At 33.3% G+C, this 20,775-nt stretch overlaps 2 protein-coding genes across 3 annotated transcripts; both read right to left on the bottom strand.

Moving 5' to 3' along the window:
- Positions 1–426: 426 nt before the first annotated feature.
- Positions 427–1,656, bottom strand: LOC108462328 (uncharacterized). Its single transcript, XM_017762292.2, has 2 exons — positions 832–1,656; positions 427–717 (listed from the first exon to the last, which is right to left on the bottom strand). The coding sequence occupies exons 1-2, from the start codon at positions 1,654–1,656 to the stop codon at positions 427–429; spliced, it is 1,116 nt and encodes a 371-aa protein (XP_017617781.2).
- Positions 1,657–6,267: 4,611 nt separating this feature from the next.
- Positions 6,268–11,901, bottom strand: LOC108464469 (protein EXECUTER 1, chloroplastic). 2 transcript variants are annotated; one of them, XM_017764785.2, is made up of 12 exons: positions 11,028–11,901; positions 10,656–10,772; positions 10,490–10,555; positions 10,291–10,397; positions 9,987–10,068; positions 8,761–9,507; positions 8,520–8,643; positions 8,179–8,348; positions 7,887–7,961; positions 7,692–7,784; positions 7,450–7,595; positions 6,268–6,646 (listed from the first exon to the last, which is right to left on the bottom strand). In XM_017764785.2, exons 1-11 carry the CDS (start codon positions 11,397–11,399, stop codon positions 7,503–7,505), a joined length of 2,046 nt encoding a protein of 681 aa, XP_017620274.1. In that variant the 5' UTR covers positions 11,400–11,901; the 3' UTR covers positions 6,268–6,646; positions 7,450–7,502. The 2 variants fall into 2 exon arrangements, with proteins under 2 accessions (XP_017620274.1, XP_052880252.1); XM_053024292.1 differs by having other exon boundaries at positions 6,268–6,641.
- Positions 11,902–20,775: the final 8,874 nt, after the last annotated feature.

Here is a 20,775-nt window from a genome sequence, read left to right as displayed (position 1 = left end):
CGAAACCCTAGCTATGGTGGAGAGAAAATTTTGGCAGCAACTTATGGAGAAGATGATTATTTTTTGTGTTATTTTTCCCATTTTATTTCATTTGATATCAAAATGACCAAAATGCCCTTCCTTATTAAACTTTCAAAAATTCCATCCATGTCCAATTTTTGTCCATAAACTTATAAATTGGTCAAATTTCTATTTAAGACCTCCTAATTAATATTTCAAAGCAATTTCATACTAGAAACTTCTAGAATGCAAGTTTTGTAACTTATTCAATTTTGTCTCTAACTTCAAATTAAGCACTTTATGCATAGAATTTCTTCACGAAATTTTCACACAATCATGAAATCATATCATAGAACTCAAAATAATCATAAAATAATTATTTCTATCTCGGATTTGTGGTCTCGAAACTACTATTCTGATTAGGCCCTAATTCGGGATATCACAAATAAACCCTTTGTCTAGTAATTCCTGCAACTGTGTCTTTAGCTCTTTTAACTCAGCTGGTGCCATACGATATGGTGTCACTGATATAGGAGCTATCTCCAGTACCACATCAATCACAAATTCAACTTCCCGATCTGGTGGTAAACAAGGTAATTCTTCAAGAAATACGTCAGGAAATTCATTAACAACCGGCAACTGTTCTAGTTTTGGTTCAGATCCTCGAGTATCAATGATGTAAGCTAAAAATACCTCATTACCCTTTCGCATTAACCTCTGAGCCGAAAAAGCTTAAATAATTTTAATAACATCATTTGAATTCTCAGGCTCAACAGAAAGTATATCACCTGTCTGACATTTCAAACTGATCCGCTTCTCACGAAAATTTACCATAGCATCATATTTTGTTAACCAATCCATTCCCAGTATAACATCAAATTCCCGAAAGGTTAGCAACATTAAATCAGTAAGAAACTCACAGCCTTTTATTTTCAGTGGATAATTTCGACACACTAAATTTACTATCACCCTTTGTTCTAACGGATTAGTAACTTGAACATCATATTCAGTTGGTTCAACAGACAATTTCTTTTCTAATGCTAATACTGTGCAAATATAAGAATGTGTAGACCTTGGGTCAATTAATGCATATACAATAACATCAAAGAGATAGAAAGTACCAGCAATAAAGTCTGGAGCCTTGGCTTCTTCTCTAGCTCGGATGGCGTATGTACGTGTTGGTGCTCTAACCTCTGACCGAGCAACAGAATCTTTTGCACTCGAACGAGTAGCTCCTGCAGCACTGCTTTGACTCGCACGTTTACTTCTCTGAGAAGTAGCCATCTGTTTCTCCTTCTGTTCTTCTTCATATTTTTGTAACAGAGGACAATTCCGAATAAAATGATCAGTGGCTCCACATTTGTAGCAAGCTCTTGTTTTACCTCTGCATTCACTCAAGTGGTATTTTCTACAGTGTTGACATTTAGACCTGGGAGTATTTTGTACACTAGCTTCACTAGCATCTGATCTGATTGATATTCCACAATCAGGTTGAGTTACTCTAGTCTTTGATCGTTTAGGTACCGATGTAGCTCGAATGGAATCCTCCTTAAACTTTTTAATCGGAAATGCTGAAAATGATTTGGAGGAGTTTCTTTTATAAGATTCTTTGTTTCTTCTTTCCCGTTGCATCTTTCTGTTGTACACTTCTTCCATCTTTTGAGCTCGATCTGATAAAACCACAAATTCTCGAATTTTCGTACCACCTATTATCATTCTGATTTCATCATTCAAACTTTTTTCAAATCAAACACACATGTCTTCTTCTGTAGGAACAATCTCTCGAGCATATCTGCTAAGGTATACAAACTCCCTCTCATACTCAGCTACTGTCCGATTTCCCTGTCGAAGATCAAGAAATCCTCTCTTTTTCTTTTCTAAATATCTTTTACTAACATTTTTCTTTTTAAACTCAGCTTGGAAAAATTCCCAAGTAAGTTTCTCGGCTAGTACCACAGCTTCTATTGTCTCCTACCAGTGATATGCTTCTTCTTTTAACAAGGAAACAACACACCTTAAATAGTCATTTGGAGAACAAGCCATTTCTTTAAAAACTCTTATCGTGCTCTGCAACCAATACTCAGCTTTTACTGGATCATCATCTAACCTGCCCCAAAATTCTTCAGCCTCAAATTTTCTGAGTTTTTCTACCAGAGTTCTCTTACTTGATTCAGTTATCGAAGGAAGAGGTAGAGGAGCAACCGAGGGTACTACTGGTAGTACTGTAGGGGGAGGAGGTTGCTGGGTCTGATTCATTTCCTGTATCCTCTCATTATACCACTGATTCATTACTCCAATAATCATGTTTCTAAGTTCTTGTTCTCGCATCAAGGAAATTGGAACATCATTACTTGTCCCTTGTTCAGATGTCTGTACTCTATTATTTGCTTCTTCTTGTTCAGCATGTTCAGGTCTATCCAACATCTTTACAATCTATTAAAAAAACAAGGGTTGAATCGGATCATACACATCGCACTATCACAGATTTATATGGCATGTATTTCTAAACATTTTACACATCACATCCATTCAGAGTATTGCCTAAATCGAAGCTCTGATACCAATAAATGTAACACCTCCTAATCTCAAACCAGTTTCAGAATAGAGTTACTCAAAATTAAATCATTATGTCTCTTTTATGAACCCTCGAGGCCTAAATCACGTATTATAAATGAATAGAGACTTATTCAAGTACTCCGAAATTTTTTCGTAATATTATTATTATTATTATTATATTTGTTGTTTATTCATGAATTGTTAGTAAATTAACCCATATGTTCGGTAACGCCTCGTAACCCTATTCTGACGACGGTTTGGGATTAGGGGGTGTTACAATAGTTATAAAAATAAGTTAAATAATTTTGTATTGAATTGTTTTTATTACATATAATACAATAAAAAAGTACAATTTAGAAAATACTTAAATTTAAATATAATTAAAAATAATGTACTTAGAGTACAAATAATGAAATACGTTACAAAAGTGGGAAGATAGATGACATGAATGTTGGGTTCACTGAGAAAGATGATTTTGTCAAGGAAAACGAGGGCGAGAATCACATGGTCGGATATGATATTACCTTAACAACCCATATCATCGTTATCAACCTACAACACAACTATATTTCCAACCAAGCTTTCACTCACAAACACCTACTCTTGCCCTAAAACCTACAAACCGAAGAAAATTTAGAGAAAAATCCCCCATTGATCCAATTCCAAAGTTGTACGCAAAATTGCTCCCTGAACTCATTTAAAAACAACTTGTCACTCCGATTCATTTAGAACCAAGAAAACCTCCCTATCCTGAGGGGCATGATGTTAATGCCACCTGTGATTATCACTTGGGAAGCTTTGGCCACTCTACAGAGAATAGTAGGGTTCTAAAATGGAAAGTACAGAGTTTGATTGAAGATGGTATTTTAAAATTTTGAGAGAAGACTAGGTTGACTACTAGAGGAGATCTTTCGAGCTTGATAAGTTTTTGTAATAAACCTTAACCCTCCACTCGGGGGGAAAAGGTCCCACTCAAGCTGCAAAAAAAAAAACCCCGAAAGGCACTAGTGGTTCATCGTCGTTTAGGTTGGAATGATGACTTCAGGTAAACCAAAAGGCACCTCTTTTTTACTTCCTTCCTTGTCGGCAAGTTTTGAGTAAAAAGGTTGTCGGGTATCGCTGGTGAGGTGAGATTTAGAGTTTGGTGGGGACAATAGTGATGAAGGCTGCTGTGGGTGGTGATGGTAATGGTCGGCTGTTGTGTGAAGCTCAATTGAGGTGGTAGGAAGTGTCAAATATGGTGAAGGGGGTTGTGAAGGGTGATGATGCGGTGAAAGGTGTAATGGGTGGAGATGTTGAGTGGCTGAAAGAGAATATAGAATTTGCTCTTTCTTCTGTAAAAAGAAATTCTCCCCTATTAAATTTCAGGTTTCGGTTATATAGAAGGAGCATGAGGAGAGGCTCAACTACTACAATATGGAGTATGGGATTGGAGCCTTTTTTTGCCAGTTGCTATAATGAGCTGAAGGTACAGCTTCTAAGAGCCATCTGACTTCGACCCTGCAATTGTCAAAAACAATATATTTTCTAGGAACCAATTAACCCGAACTAATAGGATCAGAAAATCAAAAATTGAAATCGGATTAAAATAAGCTTATACTAAAAAGGTTGGGTACGAAATTTGTTGTATGTGTCTTATTTTTGTAAGCAATAAATATTAGACTATAGTTATAATTTAAAATATTAATTGTATTGTAAAAAATCATTATTTTGAATAAGATTCCGTAAACGTAAATTAAGATCGAATTATGTAAATAATATCAACAATTAATTTTAAAATTTCATACAAAACTAAAATTCATTTTATTATTGGAAAAGTGTAATTAATGGAACAATACTCTTTTTTTTTTTAACTTCACATCCCACTTAGTATCACTTTTAATCTTTCTTTACAACATCGTAATGATTTTTGCTGCCACATCTTCAATATTTTAATATTACATATTCTTTAATTTGAATTAAATTAATAAATTTTGTAAATATTAAAAATTAAATTTATTAATTTTTATATTTAAGAACAAATTAATATAATGTGTAAATATTAAAAGTTAAATATATTATTAAATTAATAAAAAATCATCTCTAGCTTTTTGTCACTCATATAAAGGCAACTAACTAGATTACGAGAGAGTGAGTAAAATATTTAATTTTAAAAAGTTTAGTGACTAAATCAAGAAAATTCTTAATTGAGTGACTAAAATAGAATGAAGTCAATAATTTAGTGACTATTTTTGTACTCTACTCTAAATTTATAATTACTAAAATACATCTATATTTATAAAATACTTTTAAGTATAAATAGGTTTAATATTTTTAAATAAATATACTTTTAATATATACTATTATTTTTATTTTAAATTATGAATAAAATAATATATTTTGTAATTTTTTATATTGTAAAAATATTTTAATATCTACATATAATTTTAATATCTTATTACAATTATATATTACTTTAAATCAAACTTTATATTTTTAGTTATTAAATACTTCATATATTATTCCATAAAATATTTAATTAAATATTAAAATCTGAAACCATTTTCAATATCAAAATATTATCACATTAATTTTAACATTTTTTATTAGTATACAATATATACTACAATTTTTAATCCATTTATATTTTATTCAATACTAATTTAAGAATATATATATAAAATCAGCTCATATTTTTTATTGAACCTTCAAAATTGAATAAACAACCCAACTCATTAATAAATTTATGCTTTATTTGATCATAAATCGAAGTCATAAAATTTTTATTCCATTTTTTCAATCAATACTAATTTATATAGACACATATTAACTCATTGGTAAAAAATAATAATTATTTATTTTTCTTCTCTTAATAATTTTAAAATTTATATTAGATTATGTAAGTGGGATGTATTTGCACCAAGGGTCAAAGAGATATTCATTAACACTTCAGAAAAAACCTGGTGAAATCTGTCAAAACTACTAACATTGTTTATGGTTTATTCTGCACATAAACCCTGCATCTTCTAAATATTTGAAATTTAATATTTTATTTGTCTAAACTAACTTCTATTAAATTTGAGTATAATTTATCAATTGACTTTTAAATTGTCAGAATTTAAACCAGAACTTTGAATATTAAAATACCAGATTCAAAATAACAAAAATCCACAAACAATATTATCAATTGAATTTTAATTTTAAAATTAAATAAATAAAAGATTAAATTCTAAAAATAAAAATAAAAACTAAAATTCAAATTTGTGATCAATACAATCCTCGTATATATAATTAAGTTACAAATTTAATCCATGTACTATAATTAGATGTTTTTAATTCATGAGCATAAAATGTCAATATTAATCTAAATAATAATAATTAAACCTGTTAAATCAAAATCTATTATAATAACACTCTAAAAGTAAGTTCTATTTTCCCATTTGATTATTTTTATCCTTTCGAAACTCAAATAGTAGCCAGTAAACAACTAAAATGGGTGATTTTTCTGAATATTATATAAATTTAACGGCTACGGGTCAAGAGTGAAATTTTAAAATTTAAAAAGTATAATCACTAAGTAACCACAAACCAAAGTAAGGGGACAATTCACAATTCATGGACTAAATAGCAAAACTTGAACTTTTTTCCTTTTTTTGAAAGAACTTGACCCATTTAAACCTATTGTTCATATATATGTAAAATTGAGCAAAAAGAAAATAGAAATCAAAAGTATTGACAGACATATCAGTTATGAAGCTTTATCTGGTAGCTGCGTTGCATCACAAAATAAGGCCATCATCCACAAGCCTTTCAGCATTTCAACTCCTCTTATAGTAATAGTAGAATTTACAGCAACTCAAAGCTATAACTATGGCTGGCTATGATGATTCAGATAGGGCTCTAAATTTGGTTATATGATGCAAACTTACTACATAGGAAAGGGATTCTCAAGAACCTAGGCTGCTCAAATACCTTTCTTTTTATGGTTGCTGAATCTTGAGCTTTTTGTGGTTGCTGAATCTTGAGAAACTCCAATGGTGTCAATATGTATCCCAAAATCTCTGCCATTCTTTTTGCTGCTATACCATAGGGTGACAAATAACATGCTGAACTGCAAAACACACAAACAAAGAACGAAGCTTTCAACGTCAAATATTACAAAATCTAACATATGCAAACATGTAAATGTTATGTTCTAGCAATGAATTTTAGAGAGAGAGAGTGAGAGGAAGAAGAACAGAAAGATCCCACACGGATTACTCTTTGTACAAACTGATACCAAATTACCAACCTTACTAATAACGATTACTTTAAAAAGAAGCACACAAATCAAGTTTTGTTTAGGGTCGGATCATTTAATGCAGACAATATCGTTCATGTAGTCACACACACATGGATACATAGATAAGATGTTTATACATGCATGTATAATGAAAGTTACACACACGTTACTTCATGCTACAATAATCTCTTATCTAGACTAACTATACCCGTGGTAGCAAAATCAGATATTTGCATTAGCACCATGATCTGTACACAGAAAATAGTTCGGAAAATATGCCACCTGATCGCTGACTATATTGATGCCTAAATCTATGTTACACGGATTCGAGTGTGAGTGTTGAATACGGGTATGTATCTGCCACAGGTATGGTTAGTCTTTTCTGAGTTTTTCCACGTATTTAGAGGACCCTTGAGGTCATATCACCATATATGTGTGTCAGACACCAAGTACTAGACATGGGTACTTCAAGAAAATGAAGAGTCTGAGCAACATAGGCCCAAATGAAGACTAGGCCAATAAGGTACTAGAGCATTTAGGAAAACTATTGCAATGAAAGCATAAACATGCTCGATTATTATGTACATTTAGATATATTTCTTACATCTACGTTACGGTGATGAAGTGCTTACCCCAAGCTATCCGAACCAAATAATAAACATGCTCGATTATTATGTACAGCCAACTATGGTTGAAGTCTTATTCGATTGAAGAACACCAAGAAGTGATATTCAGGAGCCCAGTATACAAATCCGACTACAGGCCCTCCTTTGATGTACTGTTTAAATTAGCCATTTAGAAAATTGAATAATCAGTATCGATTTGAGTTTTAAAGACATTGAACCAAAAACATTATCAGACAAAAGACATAAACCTTCCCATCAAGAATGACAAGTTCACCATCAACCCATCGTGGATTTCGAAAGCCTGGCTCAGCAAGCCTCCCTTGTCCTTTATATCGAGCAACCTGAGTTGCAAAAAAGAACACAAAATCTCCTTAACGTTTGAAGAAGGTACGAAAAGGAAAAGTTCAAACAAATACAAGCTAAGAATGTAAGCTAAAATGTACCACTCCAAATTCTTCAGGAATTATTCCTTTATGTGGGAGCTGATATCTTTTACCAACTCTGGCTCGAAATGCCACCTGTAGAAATTCCAAGGTATAGTATAAGGAGACTAACCGAATAAAGATAGGTAATCATTCCAAAGAGGAACTATTAACTTAAAAACAAACAAGACATTTAGCTACATTTGGAATGAATAAATCATTCGGCACTGCAAAATTAATGGAATCCTACGTTCAAGCTCAATTAAAGCTACCTCTATTCATAACAGAAAGTTAAATTAAATGATGAAATCACCTGGCCTGCCGGCACATAAGGATCCCCAGTTAGTTTTACAGCTTCCACATATTCGTAAAATTCAAGATCTGAAGGCTCCTTAGTCCCACTATCCCCTTGCCACTGGCCAAATTTGTGTCTAAGATGAATGACTTCGGAAGTGTAAAGCCCGTGTGCACCGACATATAGTCCTGATCAAACAAACATAATGTAAATACAATATTCTACAATAGTTGATAGGCATGAATAACCATCATGGCAAAACAATAGAGGACAACGTAAAATAGTGTAAACAAAACGAGAAAATAAATTATCATTTCATCAAAATATCAACAAACAGAACAGATGGTGTTAGAAATCACCATTTAGAGGATCTGGTGATGCTGCAGTTTCAATGCGATGGAAAGTTGTTGATCCAGATAGTGGTTGATGATTTTGAACTTGATTGAGAGTGAGATTTATTAATTCGCCAACATCTTTCAGCAACTGCATTGTGGAAATAGCAAACCAAGCATTATAGCGTAGAAACTTAAAACGGGAAATGATCTGTAAAACTCATTCTACAAACTTATTCATCGTGTTTATTTAATATACTGAACCCACCTTCAAAGGTATCTTGTCTCTGCCACTGCCAATAAATTTAGCAAGATCAAACATTATGTTATCTACGCTACGTTGACTTTGAGCCTTTGGTTTCCTATCCGTCGAACCCTTTGTCTTGAGACTAGAATCTTGTTGGTTTACGTCTTCTTCTATAGAAAATGAAAATGTTAGTTGCCCCTTTTTCACTAGCTTAGCAGGCACTCTAACTGAGTCCAATGCAGGTACACTGCCAGAAAGTTTTTCTACAAGACCACCAACGACAACTTTAACTGCAATTTCACCTTGCTTATCACTATCAATAAACCCGCTATCAACATCCATCTCAAATTGATCTCTCTCATGGTCATTTTCACTCTTAAGTTCATCATCCAAATCTATACTTTCCACCTCAGCATCTTTATCTTCGTCGTCTTCTTCAATGATCTGCTCAATCACCTTAGATATAAAATCTTGGTCCACTTTCCCGGGTGCACTGACTTTCAAGACCTTGACCTTCACACCAGGAATCATATCTTGCAGTAAATTCTGAAAACTAGTTAGTCCCTCACCCACATCAGATCCATCTTCTGCAACATCATCATCATCATCGTCATAATCACCATCTTCATCATCTTCTGTGCTCACAACAAAAAGATCACTTTTGTCTTCACTGGAGACTGATGAACCCCTGCGACTTGTGGCTCCTGATGTTTTAGAAGACACCTTTGAAGGATCTGGGAAAACCCTCCTCTTTTTCAAGTACACTGCCTGAAAAACACCAAATAAGGATGCATTTGTGAAACATTAAATGCTGCTACAAATGCTAAGCAGGATGTCTGGTACACACAGATATATAAGTGTCCATGGGTATGAACGTGTATATACACCCCGACGGCTTACTGCGCCTCACTGAATCAAACACATATATAACAAGCAACACACAAAAATCATTGGACATATCAACTGATGACAAACTTTCATCAAAGCTAGATATAAGACTTGATTTACTGTCATTATACTCCAACAAAGGATCATGAAGACACACACACACACACACACTAAAAAGCCAGTTTGAGAATTATCATCATTAGAACCATGAACACAAATATAGAAGGTGACATCCCAAAGTGACCTACAGTAAGCCAGTTTTTCTGTTAATTTAACAGAAAATGCTGCTGTCTAAGTAACTTTAACTTAAACATCAGAAAATTATGCAGCAATCCAGAAATAATGGGAATAAAAGATACCTGCTGTTTGTATTCACCTTTCTTGTTTACAGTAAGAAAGATCTCAAATAAGGGCATACCAACCGATGCAGTAGTGAGTTGCCTGAAAGGAAAATATCAGTCTAACAAGAACTCAGAAACATTCATTTAAATTAGAAATCAGTAAGCATGAGAAAGAAGTATAAGAAAACAGGAGCCAATACCAAATAACTACAAAAGAAATGCCCCGTACTTTAACCGTATTAGTAGAGCATATACATGTGTGCTCAAACATAGAAATGATCTATTGTACATACATATAAACATGAAAGATTGAAGTGATTACCTAGGACTAAAACTCCTAGCGACATATCTGCCATGCTCGGCAGTTATACGTATAATTAGACCATGAGGATCTTTGGTATCATCGGATAGACCAGCCCACCATCCAACCTGGAACCCAAGACCATAAAACCAAACAACTTTTACTTAAAACCGCTATAAAGGAACCGTTTTTTTTCTTCAAAATAAAAGTTAAAACTTACCAATCCAGTACCGGCAGTGTCTCGTAAAAATGCTGCATCCTCGAAACGTTCTTCCACTACTGCTTTCTGAAATGACAATAAATCAGGTCAGCACTCAGCAAGAACAATGGAAATTCCTTCCGTTTTCCCCCTTAAAAAAATTAAATAAATGAAACTTAATTCATACATTTAAATGGAACATGGTTCTGCCAACAGTGTCATTTGTAGAAGCAGCTGCAATTGCAACTTTTAACCTAGCAGCATCCTCATAATCTTCTTTACATACAGCTTCACATAACTGTGCCTGTTAAAAGGTAAAAAAAAGCTTGTAATCAAAGACATTCCATCAATTTTCAAGGTTTTCCCATTTTACAATCATAATCGATCATTACAAACATTGAATTGAATACCTAATTGAACTTGTACTAACTAATTAAGTGGGGCTCGAACATGAGATTTCAAAATTCCGGCCTCACTTACCATTGAACAAGACTTTTTCAAGCTTATTATTATTTTTTTCAAAAAAAGAAGCAAAAAAGAAGCATAGATTCATAAAGACCTTCAAAAGGGAGAGGAGCCGTTCTTGTTCATCGACTTGTTCGAAGTGCTTTTGCCATCGATCCCAATCCCAATCTCCCTCTTCCTCTCGTCGCCGCCGTTGGTTCTCAGAAACGCCGTCACTTTCCGCGAGGTGTTTACGGAAAGGGTTCAAGTACGAATCTAATCGTTTTACGGCACTCTTGATAACGTCCACAACGGCGGAGTCCCACCTCCAGCTAACGGAATTGTTATCGAAAGAGTTATCGGAGCAGCGGCATAGAGTGGAATCGGGGAACCTCGCCGGCGGGTAACAAAACGATCTTTTAATAGACGGAAACTGATGGCTCGGGAATGTAAGATTACCAGGCGAAGGAATTGGGATTGAAGCCATATCTTTATCTTTGCTTTCGTACAAAAATTTCTTCTTCGTTTCTTTCAGGGAAGGAGGGGAAGAAAATTCAGTTATAATTTTCCCAGAAAATGATGAATTTGAATAGAGTGGGAAAGGAAGAAATTTAGGGTTTGGGTATTTGATTTGTGAGAAGAAGAGAAAAGGAGGTGGCGGCAGCGGCGGCGGCGGCAGCGGCGGCGGCGGCGGCGGCAGCGGCAGCGGCAGCGGTGAGGGTGGCGACTGCTGGTGGTGAGCGTAGAGAGAGTGCAATTTAGAGATAAAGCAAGTTTTGGTTGCGTTACGTACTTTAACACTTCTGGTAAAAATACTACTATTACTATACCACTTCTGGTATTTTTCTTAAAAAAAATAATTTATGGCTTAGGATTTTATTTTCGCTGAAAAGGGGAAAGACAGAAAAAGAAAAACAGTGAGTGAAGAGTGGAGACATAAACAGAAGACATCTTGGAAGAAATCTCCAAGAAACATTTATATCTAATATCATTTGCTTATATTTTCTGTCAAATTCTAGTTTTAGTCCCTGTATTGTTTTCAACTTCTAATTTGTAGACTTAACTCCTAAATTGTTACTTAAATTATATATTTTTTTTCATCTTGGTGCCTTTTTTTTTTGTTACATGTGGTGAGCTACATTTTTTTCTTAAGTTGGAACTTCTGTTAGTTAAAGTATTTGTCTATTTTTAAAAAAAGTTTAATCTACAAATTGGTACTTAAATTATGTTTTTTTCTCATTTTGGTATCTAAATATTTTTTAGTCACAAATGGTACCTAAACTACCTTTGTTTCCCAAGTTGACACCTCTATTAGTTTAATCATTAGTTAAAAGTTAAGTCTATTTAAAAAATAATAAACAATTAAAAATTGATATGTGGTGAAAAAAAGACAAATATTAGTTTCTCTTCCGTATATATATTCTTTCTATTTTTTATTTTTTCTTTCTTCAGAATCAGACTGATGATTGAACTGATTAGGCCATCTGTTCTCTGTTTGATCAATTCATTTGGTTTGATCAAATCAATTATTTAAAAATCATAAAAATAAAAGTATTTAAAAATAAAGAAAACAGGTTCAATCGGTTTGTATCGATTCAACCCCTATCTATGAATCAATATCCCAATTCTTCTAGTTGATTTCGTCTGGTTTAAAAAAAACTAGTTTTAATTGATAAAATAACTTCTTCAATCCTAACAAGTCGAGCAAGCGGGCAGTGAAGTTCGAAAACAAAGTTAATTGCTAGTGTTTCGACCTTGAGAGGGCAAATTTCGAATATTACAAGTATTACTAGACATTTTAAAGGAATAAGAAAAAAATTTGGAGAAAAAATAAAAAGAGAAATTATGTAAAAGAAATAAGGGAATTAAAAGAATTAAAAACATTTTTTAAAGTTTATTTACTAATTTTTTTTCACGAATATAATATTTTGACGTAAAATGGATAACAAAAGAATAGTTTAGGTACCACTTGTGACAAAAAAAATGTTTAGGTATAAAAAAAAACCATAGTTTAGATAACGGTTTGACTAATGGAGGTACCAGCTTGGGGAAACAAAAGTAGGTTAGGTATCACTTGTGACCAGAAAAAAAAATTTAGGAACCAAGATGGAAAAAAAAGATATAGTTTAGTACCAATTTATATAGTACAATTTTAAAAGGTAAATCGCATCTAAGGTCACTAAACTATTAGTATGTTTATGTTTTGGTCACTCATCTTTAAAAAGTTACAAAATGGTCACTGAACTATTTGAAAGTTTTCATTCAAGTCACTGAGTTGTTAAAACCGCTATAGTATGGCATTCTCTATTTGCACCGTCTATACCAATTTAAAACTCTCAAGCTCTCTCTTCTACTGTTCATTTTTTTTTCATGAAACAATTTTGAATATCATAAATCTGCAAACTAAAATCCAAACAACTTTTTTCTCTGACTTTTGAGACTAACTGTCATATTGACTTGGATCTAAAATATGTTCTTCTACTTGCTGATAAGTACTGATCCACTATACCAACTGTGGAATTGTCACTTGGAGCTCACTAGCCAGATTTAAAAAAAAAAACTTAACAACACAGTAACTTAAATGAAAAACTTTCAAATAGTTTAACAACTTAAATGAAAACTTTTGAATAGTTCTGTGATTATTTTGTAACTTTTTGAAGTTTAGTAACTACAATGTGAACTTATTAATAGTTTAATGGCATTGGATGTAGTTTAGCCACTTTTAAATATAAGTTTGAGCATCTACACAATAAAATCAAACCAATACAACTCAAACAAACAAAAAGCCCGAAATATAACTGGACAAAATCCAATATGGAAACTTTATATGGTGGTATCGAAAACCCACACTACAGATGTAATCAGACCAAGCCAACCAAAATTGAAACAAGCTTGAGCTCGAGTTTCTTTTTAGTCAAACTCAAATAGCCTGTGATCACTAGTTTCTCATTTACACCCCTAATACACATATGGTTATTGTGTATGGTGGGATTTAATCCTGGATACTTAAGGATTCAATGTCTTAACTTTTGCCTACAATGCCAATACCTCAGTTATACTATTATTTAAGTCATTAACAAAGTTGGTGCCACGATTCAATCAGGCATAGACTCAATTAGGGAAATTTCAAAAATGTCCTTTCATAATTAAAATGTAACACCCCTAACCCTGTCCCGTCCCCAGAACAGGATTACGGAGTATTACAGGTCATTACAGTACATTTACATGTAAAACAAGGATAAATGCAACATTATACATCTAAATATAGCTTTAATGGGCCCACGGTACTTAATAAGAACATTTAAAACAAACCAAGGCTCGATCAGAAGCTTAGAAAATTTTTCGTGAAATTTTAAAGTTTCCTCTCTTGAATAGTATCACACACCCGTATGGCTTATATGACACGTCCGTGTGGCTAATATGACATGCCCGTGTCATCAACCCGTGGAGCTCTTTGACTTCTACCTATAAACAATTTAATTTTACATGGTCAAGGCACACGCTCGTGTGTTCAGCCCGTGTGGCAATCTGTTTGTAGCATTTTAGGTTCAGGGGACACACGACCTAACAACATGCCCGTGTCCAAGCCGTGTGGGCTCAAAATGAACTTTGTATTTCAAATTTACCAACCCTGCAAACTTTATACAACTAGCAATTTAATATTCCACCATTCAACCAATCCAAAACATGATAATCACACTTAATACTCATTAAACCATCATACTGTAGTCTAACTCTTATATTCAATAACCCTTAAACAAAATAACTTCCAAATTTGTACTTAAGTACCATTCAATTCAATTCAAAAGGACTATATTATAACACACTCATTACATCCATTAACTAACTACTAACATTCTTCACTAATATCACTTATAAAAAAATTAACATCAAAACAACCTAGGTACATACCATTCTTTAAGACAAGAAACTTCACCAAGTACTTGAGTTTGGGAGTTGGCTCGGATGATGAGACGCTAGTTACTTTGTACCTAACCTACGCACGGAAACAAACCGTACATTGAGTATACACTCAGTGGTATTTCTATAAACTAAAACTTAAAGCAATAATAAGTCATGTTTATGCATTTGAACTCTAAGCTTTTACTTTCATAAACTTAATAACTTAACCTCTTACCTTCATCTTATAGCTCTTAAATGCAATTAAACAATTCTTTACACATTTCATATCATTCTATACCTTTCAACAATCATACATCCGTATGATATTTATACGTATTAACAATCAACATTCAGACATAATTATATAATCGATAGCAGTCAATCTTTAGTACCTTCATTTACCCCTATTAACATAACTCGGACCTGAATGGATACACGGATCCAACCCACACACCGGGATATCATACAGTGTTTCATCGGCCGAAGCCGGAATACACCGTAAGGGTAACATAACAGTAACAGTAACAGTAATAGTCAGGTACAGAGTACCTCTTCGGAACGAATCCGGAACAGTAATAGTAGTCGACACATATAGTGTCTCATTGACACACAGTCGGAATATCCCTGAACACTTCCAATCCTATGGCATGCAACTATATCCGACTAGTCCGACACTGTTAATAGGGTATTTGAATCATTTCATTTTGATACAGAAACAGGAACAATTTCCATCACATCATTTATCATACATACTAACCAATTAAAAATAGCAATTACATTTATTAAATTATTATGCATAGTTTATAGAAATACAAACCGGTAATTCTTTGACTTATTCCTCGTTCACTTTCTCTTTCCCCATCTTTGATGACGTTTCTGGTACTATGTTAGCTACAAAAAAAAATTAACATTTAAAATCATCAATATATATATCATTTAATAATACACTATTCTATTTTCCATGTAACTTTTGTTTAAATTTCAATTTAGTCCTATCACCATAACCATTCTTTCTCTTCAAAATAAATCCTATGTTTTCATTCAATTATCACTTTGAACTATTCCAACTTTTAAATTTTACAGCATAAAACATTAATTATAGAATCCTCTCAATTCAATCCTTACTATTACAAAACTTGTATCTCTCTTTACAATTCAATCCTTCTTCCACTTCTAACTTGAATTTCTATCATTTTATCTCATAATTCATCTATTTATTCAACTTAATTAACATCTAAAAATTCACTAACTTTCTAAATTTTAACATGATTCAAGTAGGGCTTTATTCTAGGATTCCAAAAACATCAAAATTGCAAGAAAATTGACGAAATTAACTTACCAATTAAACTTCAAACTTCAAAAACCCTAATTTTTCCTTTTTCTTTTCTCCTTTCTTTTTTTCCCTATTTCATTTTCAATTCTCTGTTCTTTCTTTTTCTATTTTGTTTCTTTTATTTATTTTAACTATTATATTATACTTTATTATATTATTAAATTATTATAATAATATATTATATATATTAAATATCTTATACTTAAAATATAAGTAAATACATATATATTTTACATTTTATAAATACAATCATTACAAATGTATTAATTTATATCACACATTTGTCCCTTTTTGGTTTATTTACTAATTTAGTCCCTTCACTTTTCTTTAGTCTATAATTAAACTTTTATACTATATTCAATCTAATTCTTACACTAAATTAACCTTAATTCAAGCTAATTCACTTAACTAAAATCTAATTAATCTCTCACTTAATTTCGTAAATATTTATAATAAATATTTACGAATCTAATTTTCAAATTGAGGACCCGATAACTCACTTTTCCAATGACCTTAAAATTTGGGTCATTACATAAAATAAGCTATATTATTCAATGGTACTTTAATATTTTTTTAAAAGCTAATAAAATTTACACATAGTAATATTTGAACTTACATCACTTGCATTAATAAAACCTTAATTTTATCACTCAACCAAAGTTTTATTTTATTTTATTTTGTTTATTTTAATTTTATCATGCATATTTCATTACTTCCATCAATTATATATTTATACAATTATTTAAGTCCTTTCTTGAGTTTGTGTTAAGAGTCAACTGGACACCAACTCAGTTAGGGAAATTATTTTCGATTTGAACCCACTCCAATTGAATTAGTAAAATCTTAAATTTATCACTCAACCAAAGCTTCATTTTAAAAAATTCCATACGTTGTTATTTCAATATATGTAATTTATTACCTTCACCAATTGTATATATATTTATTGTATGTTATTTTCAAATACACATTTGTGTTCTAAATAAGTGATTTCCGCATGCAAACACGTATTGTACAAGCCCAATTTTTGGGCCCAGAACCCTCTAACCCGTTTGACCCAAACCCAACTCAAACCTACCCAAAACCCATTACAACCCAAAATAATGTGGCTCAAACTTTTAAAGCAAAATAACAAAAGTTTCAAACCCTAGGTGCGGCGCACCTAGGGTCTTCTGGCTCCAACCACTGCCTCATGCTAGTGGCACTACCACCGCCGTTTGTCTGCCATACAAAGAAGAAAAAAAATGGTAAATATGTAGATGATAAGCATGTAAATGGCTATAAAAGAGCAAAATCAAAACCTTTGTAAATGGGGGACATTTGGAGGAAATAAGAACAATATTAGATCTCAAATATACAAGCAAAAAATAGAGACTCTAGTAACATCAAAAAGCAAGAAATAGCCCGATATCAGAAATCGGAGAACCGAAAATACCAAAGTCTAAGGTGATTTTTACTTTACTCTCGTTTTGTTTTCGGAGCTATTTTTTTACTTACATACATATATTAAAAACATAAATAAAATAAATAAAATAAATAAAGGAAAAAGAATCTACCCATGGGCACGGTGGCAGTAGCGACGGCGCCGGCGGCGGAGGGCACGACGGACGACGAGGGGTGCTGGCCGGAGCACACACCTGTAGAGAGAAAAAGAAGAACAATTTTTTTTTTTAGAACAGTTGACAAATGATTTTTTTTCATTAATTTTTTACTTATATAGGCCGTATAAAACGACGTCGTTTTGGTCGGCGTCCATAAGCCCCAAAACGACGTCGTTTCGAAGTGACCCGACCCGCTCCACTCAGGACCGGCGTGTTTTTGCTCTTAGGGGCTAATTGCGCGCGCGGTCCTTCCGCTTTTTCTATGATTTTCAATCAGGTTTTTCATGTATTTTAAATTGGCCCTATAATTTATTGCGCTTTCCAATTTAGTCCTCTTTGGTCTTTAACGCCCAATTTTCGAATTGTGAATGTTGACAAAATTTCATGCTTTGATTTTGTCATTTGTGAGTGAAATTATGAAATAGGACCTATGTGAAAATGTTTGAAAATGCTATAGGCTAAATTGAAGTGGCCAAATAAATAGGAGTGCAAAATAGGAGGATTTGCATGACAAACCTCCCATTTTACATGAAGTGGCCAACCATCATGTTGTTGTAGACAAAATGTACACTTGATATCCATAATTTATGGTACAAATTGATACAAATTGATAATAGGTTAGGTAAATGTTCCATGATAATGGGTTAGGTAAATGTTTCATGATAATAGGTTAGGTAAATGTTCCATGATAATGGGTTAGGTAAATGTTTCATGATAATGGGTTAGGTAAATGTTTCATGATAAGAATATCATGTCTTTTGTATTAAAGAATTAAATGGATGAAATATGAAGTTTTATTAAAAGAAAAGGGGTGAAAAGAACAAAGTTTTGTCCATCTTTGTTCATCATAGCTGAAAGTTAGAGAAGAGAAAGGAGAGGAGAAAGCTCTTGAGTATTCGGTCATTAGGAGAAGGAAAATTGAAGGTAAGTTCTTGGTACCTTGCTTCTATTTTGAGGTTCATGAGTTCTTCTTGATTCTACCTTAACTCTTGAAGTATATTTTGATTTTTAGTTGTGTTGTGAGCATTTAGTCATGAATTAAAATGAAGGAAATGGTTGTTGTTTCATGTTCTTTTGATGAAAAATGGAAGATAGGTGAAGTTGAGCCAAACAAATGAGCATGCATGTGCCTTAGATGTTAAAGGGAAAAATCAGCTAACATGTTGTGCTTTAAAATGATGAAATGGAGATTATACTTAAGTAAAATCATAGATATGTGATGATTGATTGGTGATATACATGTTTAAATAACAAGCATGCAAGTTAGGTGTGAAAGAGTGATTTGGTAATAAATCTGCTTGGGACAGCAGCAGTAACGTGACTTTGGAAAATCACCATAAATTGTGGAAGATGAGTTAGAAGCTGCATAAATTATGTAATTAAAGTTTGTTGAGTCTAGTTTCAAATGAAATAAACAAGAACATATTTTGAATTCTGTACAATGAGAAATTTGATTCGTAATGAAGAGTGGTCAGATTAGTCAAACAGTGAAACATGGGAAACTTTAAGAAAAATCTGGTATTGATTGGCTAAACCAAAAATTCTGAAAATTTTATGGATAGAAGATATATGAGTCTATTTTCAAGGAAAATTAACGGCACTTGATTTGGAGTTTCGTAGCTCCATTTATAAATGATTTAGTGACTGTTGCTCAGGAAGATAGCTTGCAGTGAAATTATGATTATGTGGTAAACATTGACAAAAATTTGTTAATAAGTTGCTTATTGTTTTCTTATAAGCTTACTATGATCTGTAGATGTGGTTGGCCGAATATTATAAGGGGTTAATACGTAGTTCGTATTTGAATAGTTAGATTAATGTGTTAGTAATCCAATTGTAGGCGGTTCGTGTGTGGATCTTGTCAGCATATAGTCGCAAACAGGTGTGTAACTAACACCCTCTTTCTTAGTCTGGATCGGCAAAAGTTGAAAAGCCGAAATGCCGAAAACCGGTATTTTATAGATTTGCGAGTGTGCGAATGCTCGTAAGGTAAATCGATTAATGTTTTTGGTAAGCTGCAAAATTTGACCGCAAAGTGCATGATTTACGTACCATCGATATTTTTGGGCTTAATGGGCCAAAATTGGAATGATGGGCCAACGGCCCAATTCGGTAAGAACCCTCGATGCGTGATTCTGTTAGTACGTGAAAAGTAGGAATATGCATGAAAAACCCTAAAATAGATAAATTACTGAAATACCTTTAAAAGTGGAAAATTTACGTTTACCCCTAGTAGATAAATTACCAAATACCTCTAGGTTAAATTGACCTAAATGCATGTTTGATCGTTGTTATTTATTGCATGCCATGTTGTTATTATCTGATGCATGGGATGGGATATTGACGGAGGAAGTCTTGAAAGTGGCTTGTCCACGTCTTGGAGGCTTTGCCTCAATTTACTATTAACTGAGCAAAAAGGTCAAGCTGTGGAGTGTTAAATTTGGGTGGGTTGAGCTATTCCCCACATGGAGTGTATGGCTGGTGCGGTGGAGTGTAGTGGTTGGTGGGTTGAGTAGTCTCCCCAAATGGGCTTGCATATGTTTATTGATGTTGCATGTATTTTGAAATGGGCCTATGGGCCATCTTGTTATCTGAATAAGGGCTAAGGCCCAGTTTATTGTAATCTGAAAAGGGCTCGGCCCAAGACCACTGTTACCCAAATGGGCTTGCATATGTTATTGATGTTGCATGTATTTTGAAATGGGCCTATGGGCCATCTTGTTATCTGAATAAGGGCTAAGGCCCAGTTTATTGTAATCTGAAAAGGGCTCTGGCCCAGTACCACTGTTACCCAAATGGGCTTGCATATGTTATTGATGTTGCATGTATTTTGAAATGGGCCTATGGGCCATACTGTTATCTGAATAAGGGGCTAAGGCCCAGTTTATTGTAATTTGAAAAGGGCTCTGGCCTAGTACCACTGTTACCTGAATGGGCTTAGGCCCAATAGGCTTGAGCTGACTTGGGCTTTGAATGGGTTTTCCTTACACACTGAGTTTCCCCAAACTCACCCCTTTTATTTTCATCCA

Source organism: Gossypium arboreum, chromosome 13 (assembly GCF_025698485.1).
Source record: "Gossypium arboreum isolate Shixiya-1 chromosome 13, ASM2569848v2, whole genome shotgun sequence".
Classification (NCBI taxonomy): Eukaryota; Viridiplantae; Streptophyta; class Magnoliopsida; order Malvales; family Malvaceae; genus Gossypium; species Gossypium arboreum.
Note: the sequence above shows the minus strand (reverse complement) of the source record. Positions and strands in the feature narration are given on the sequence as shown.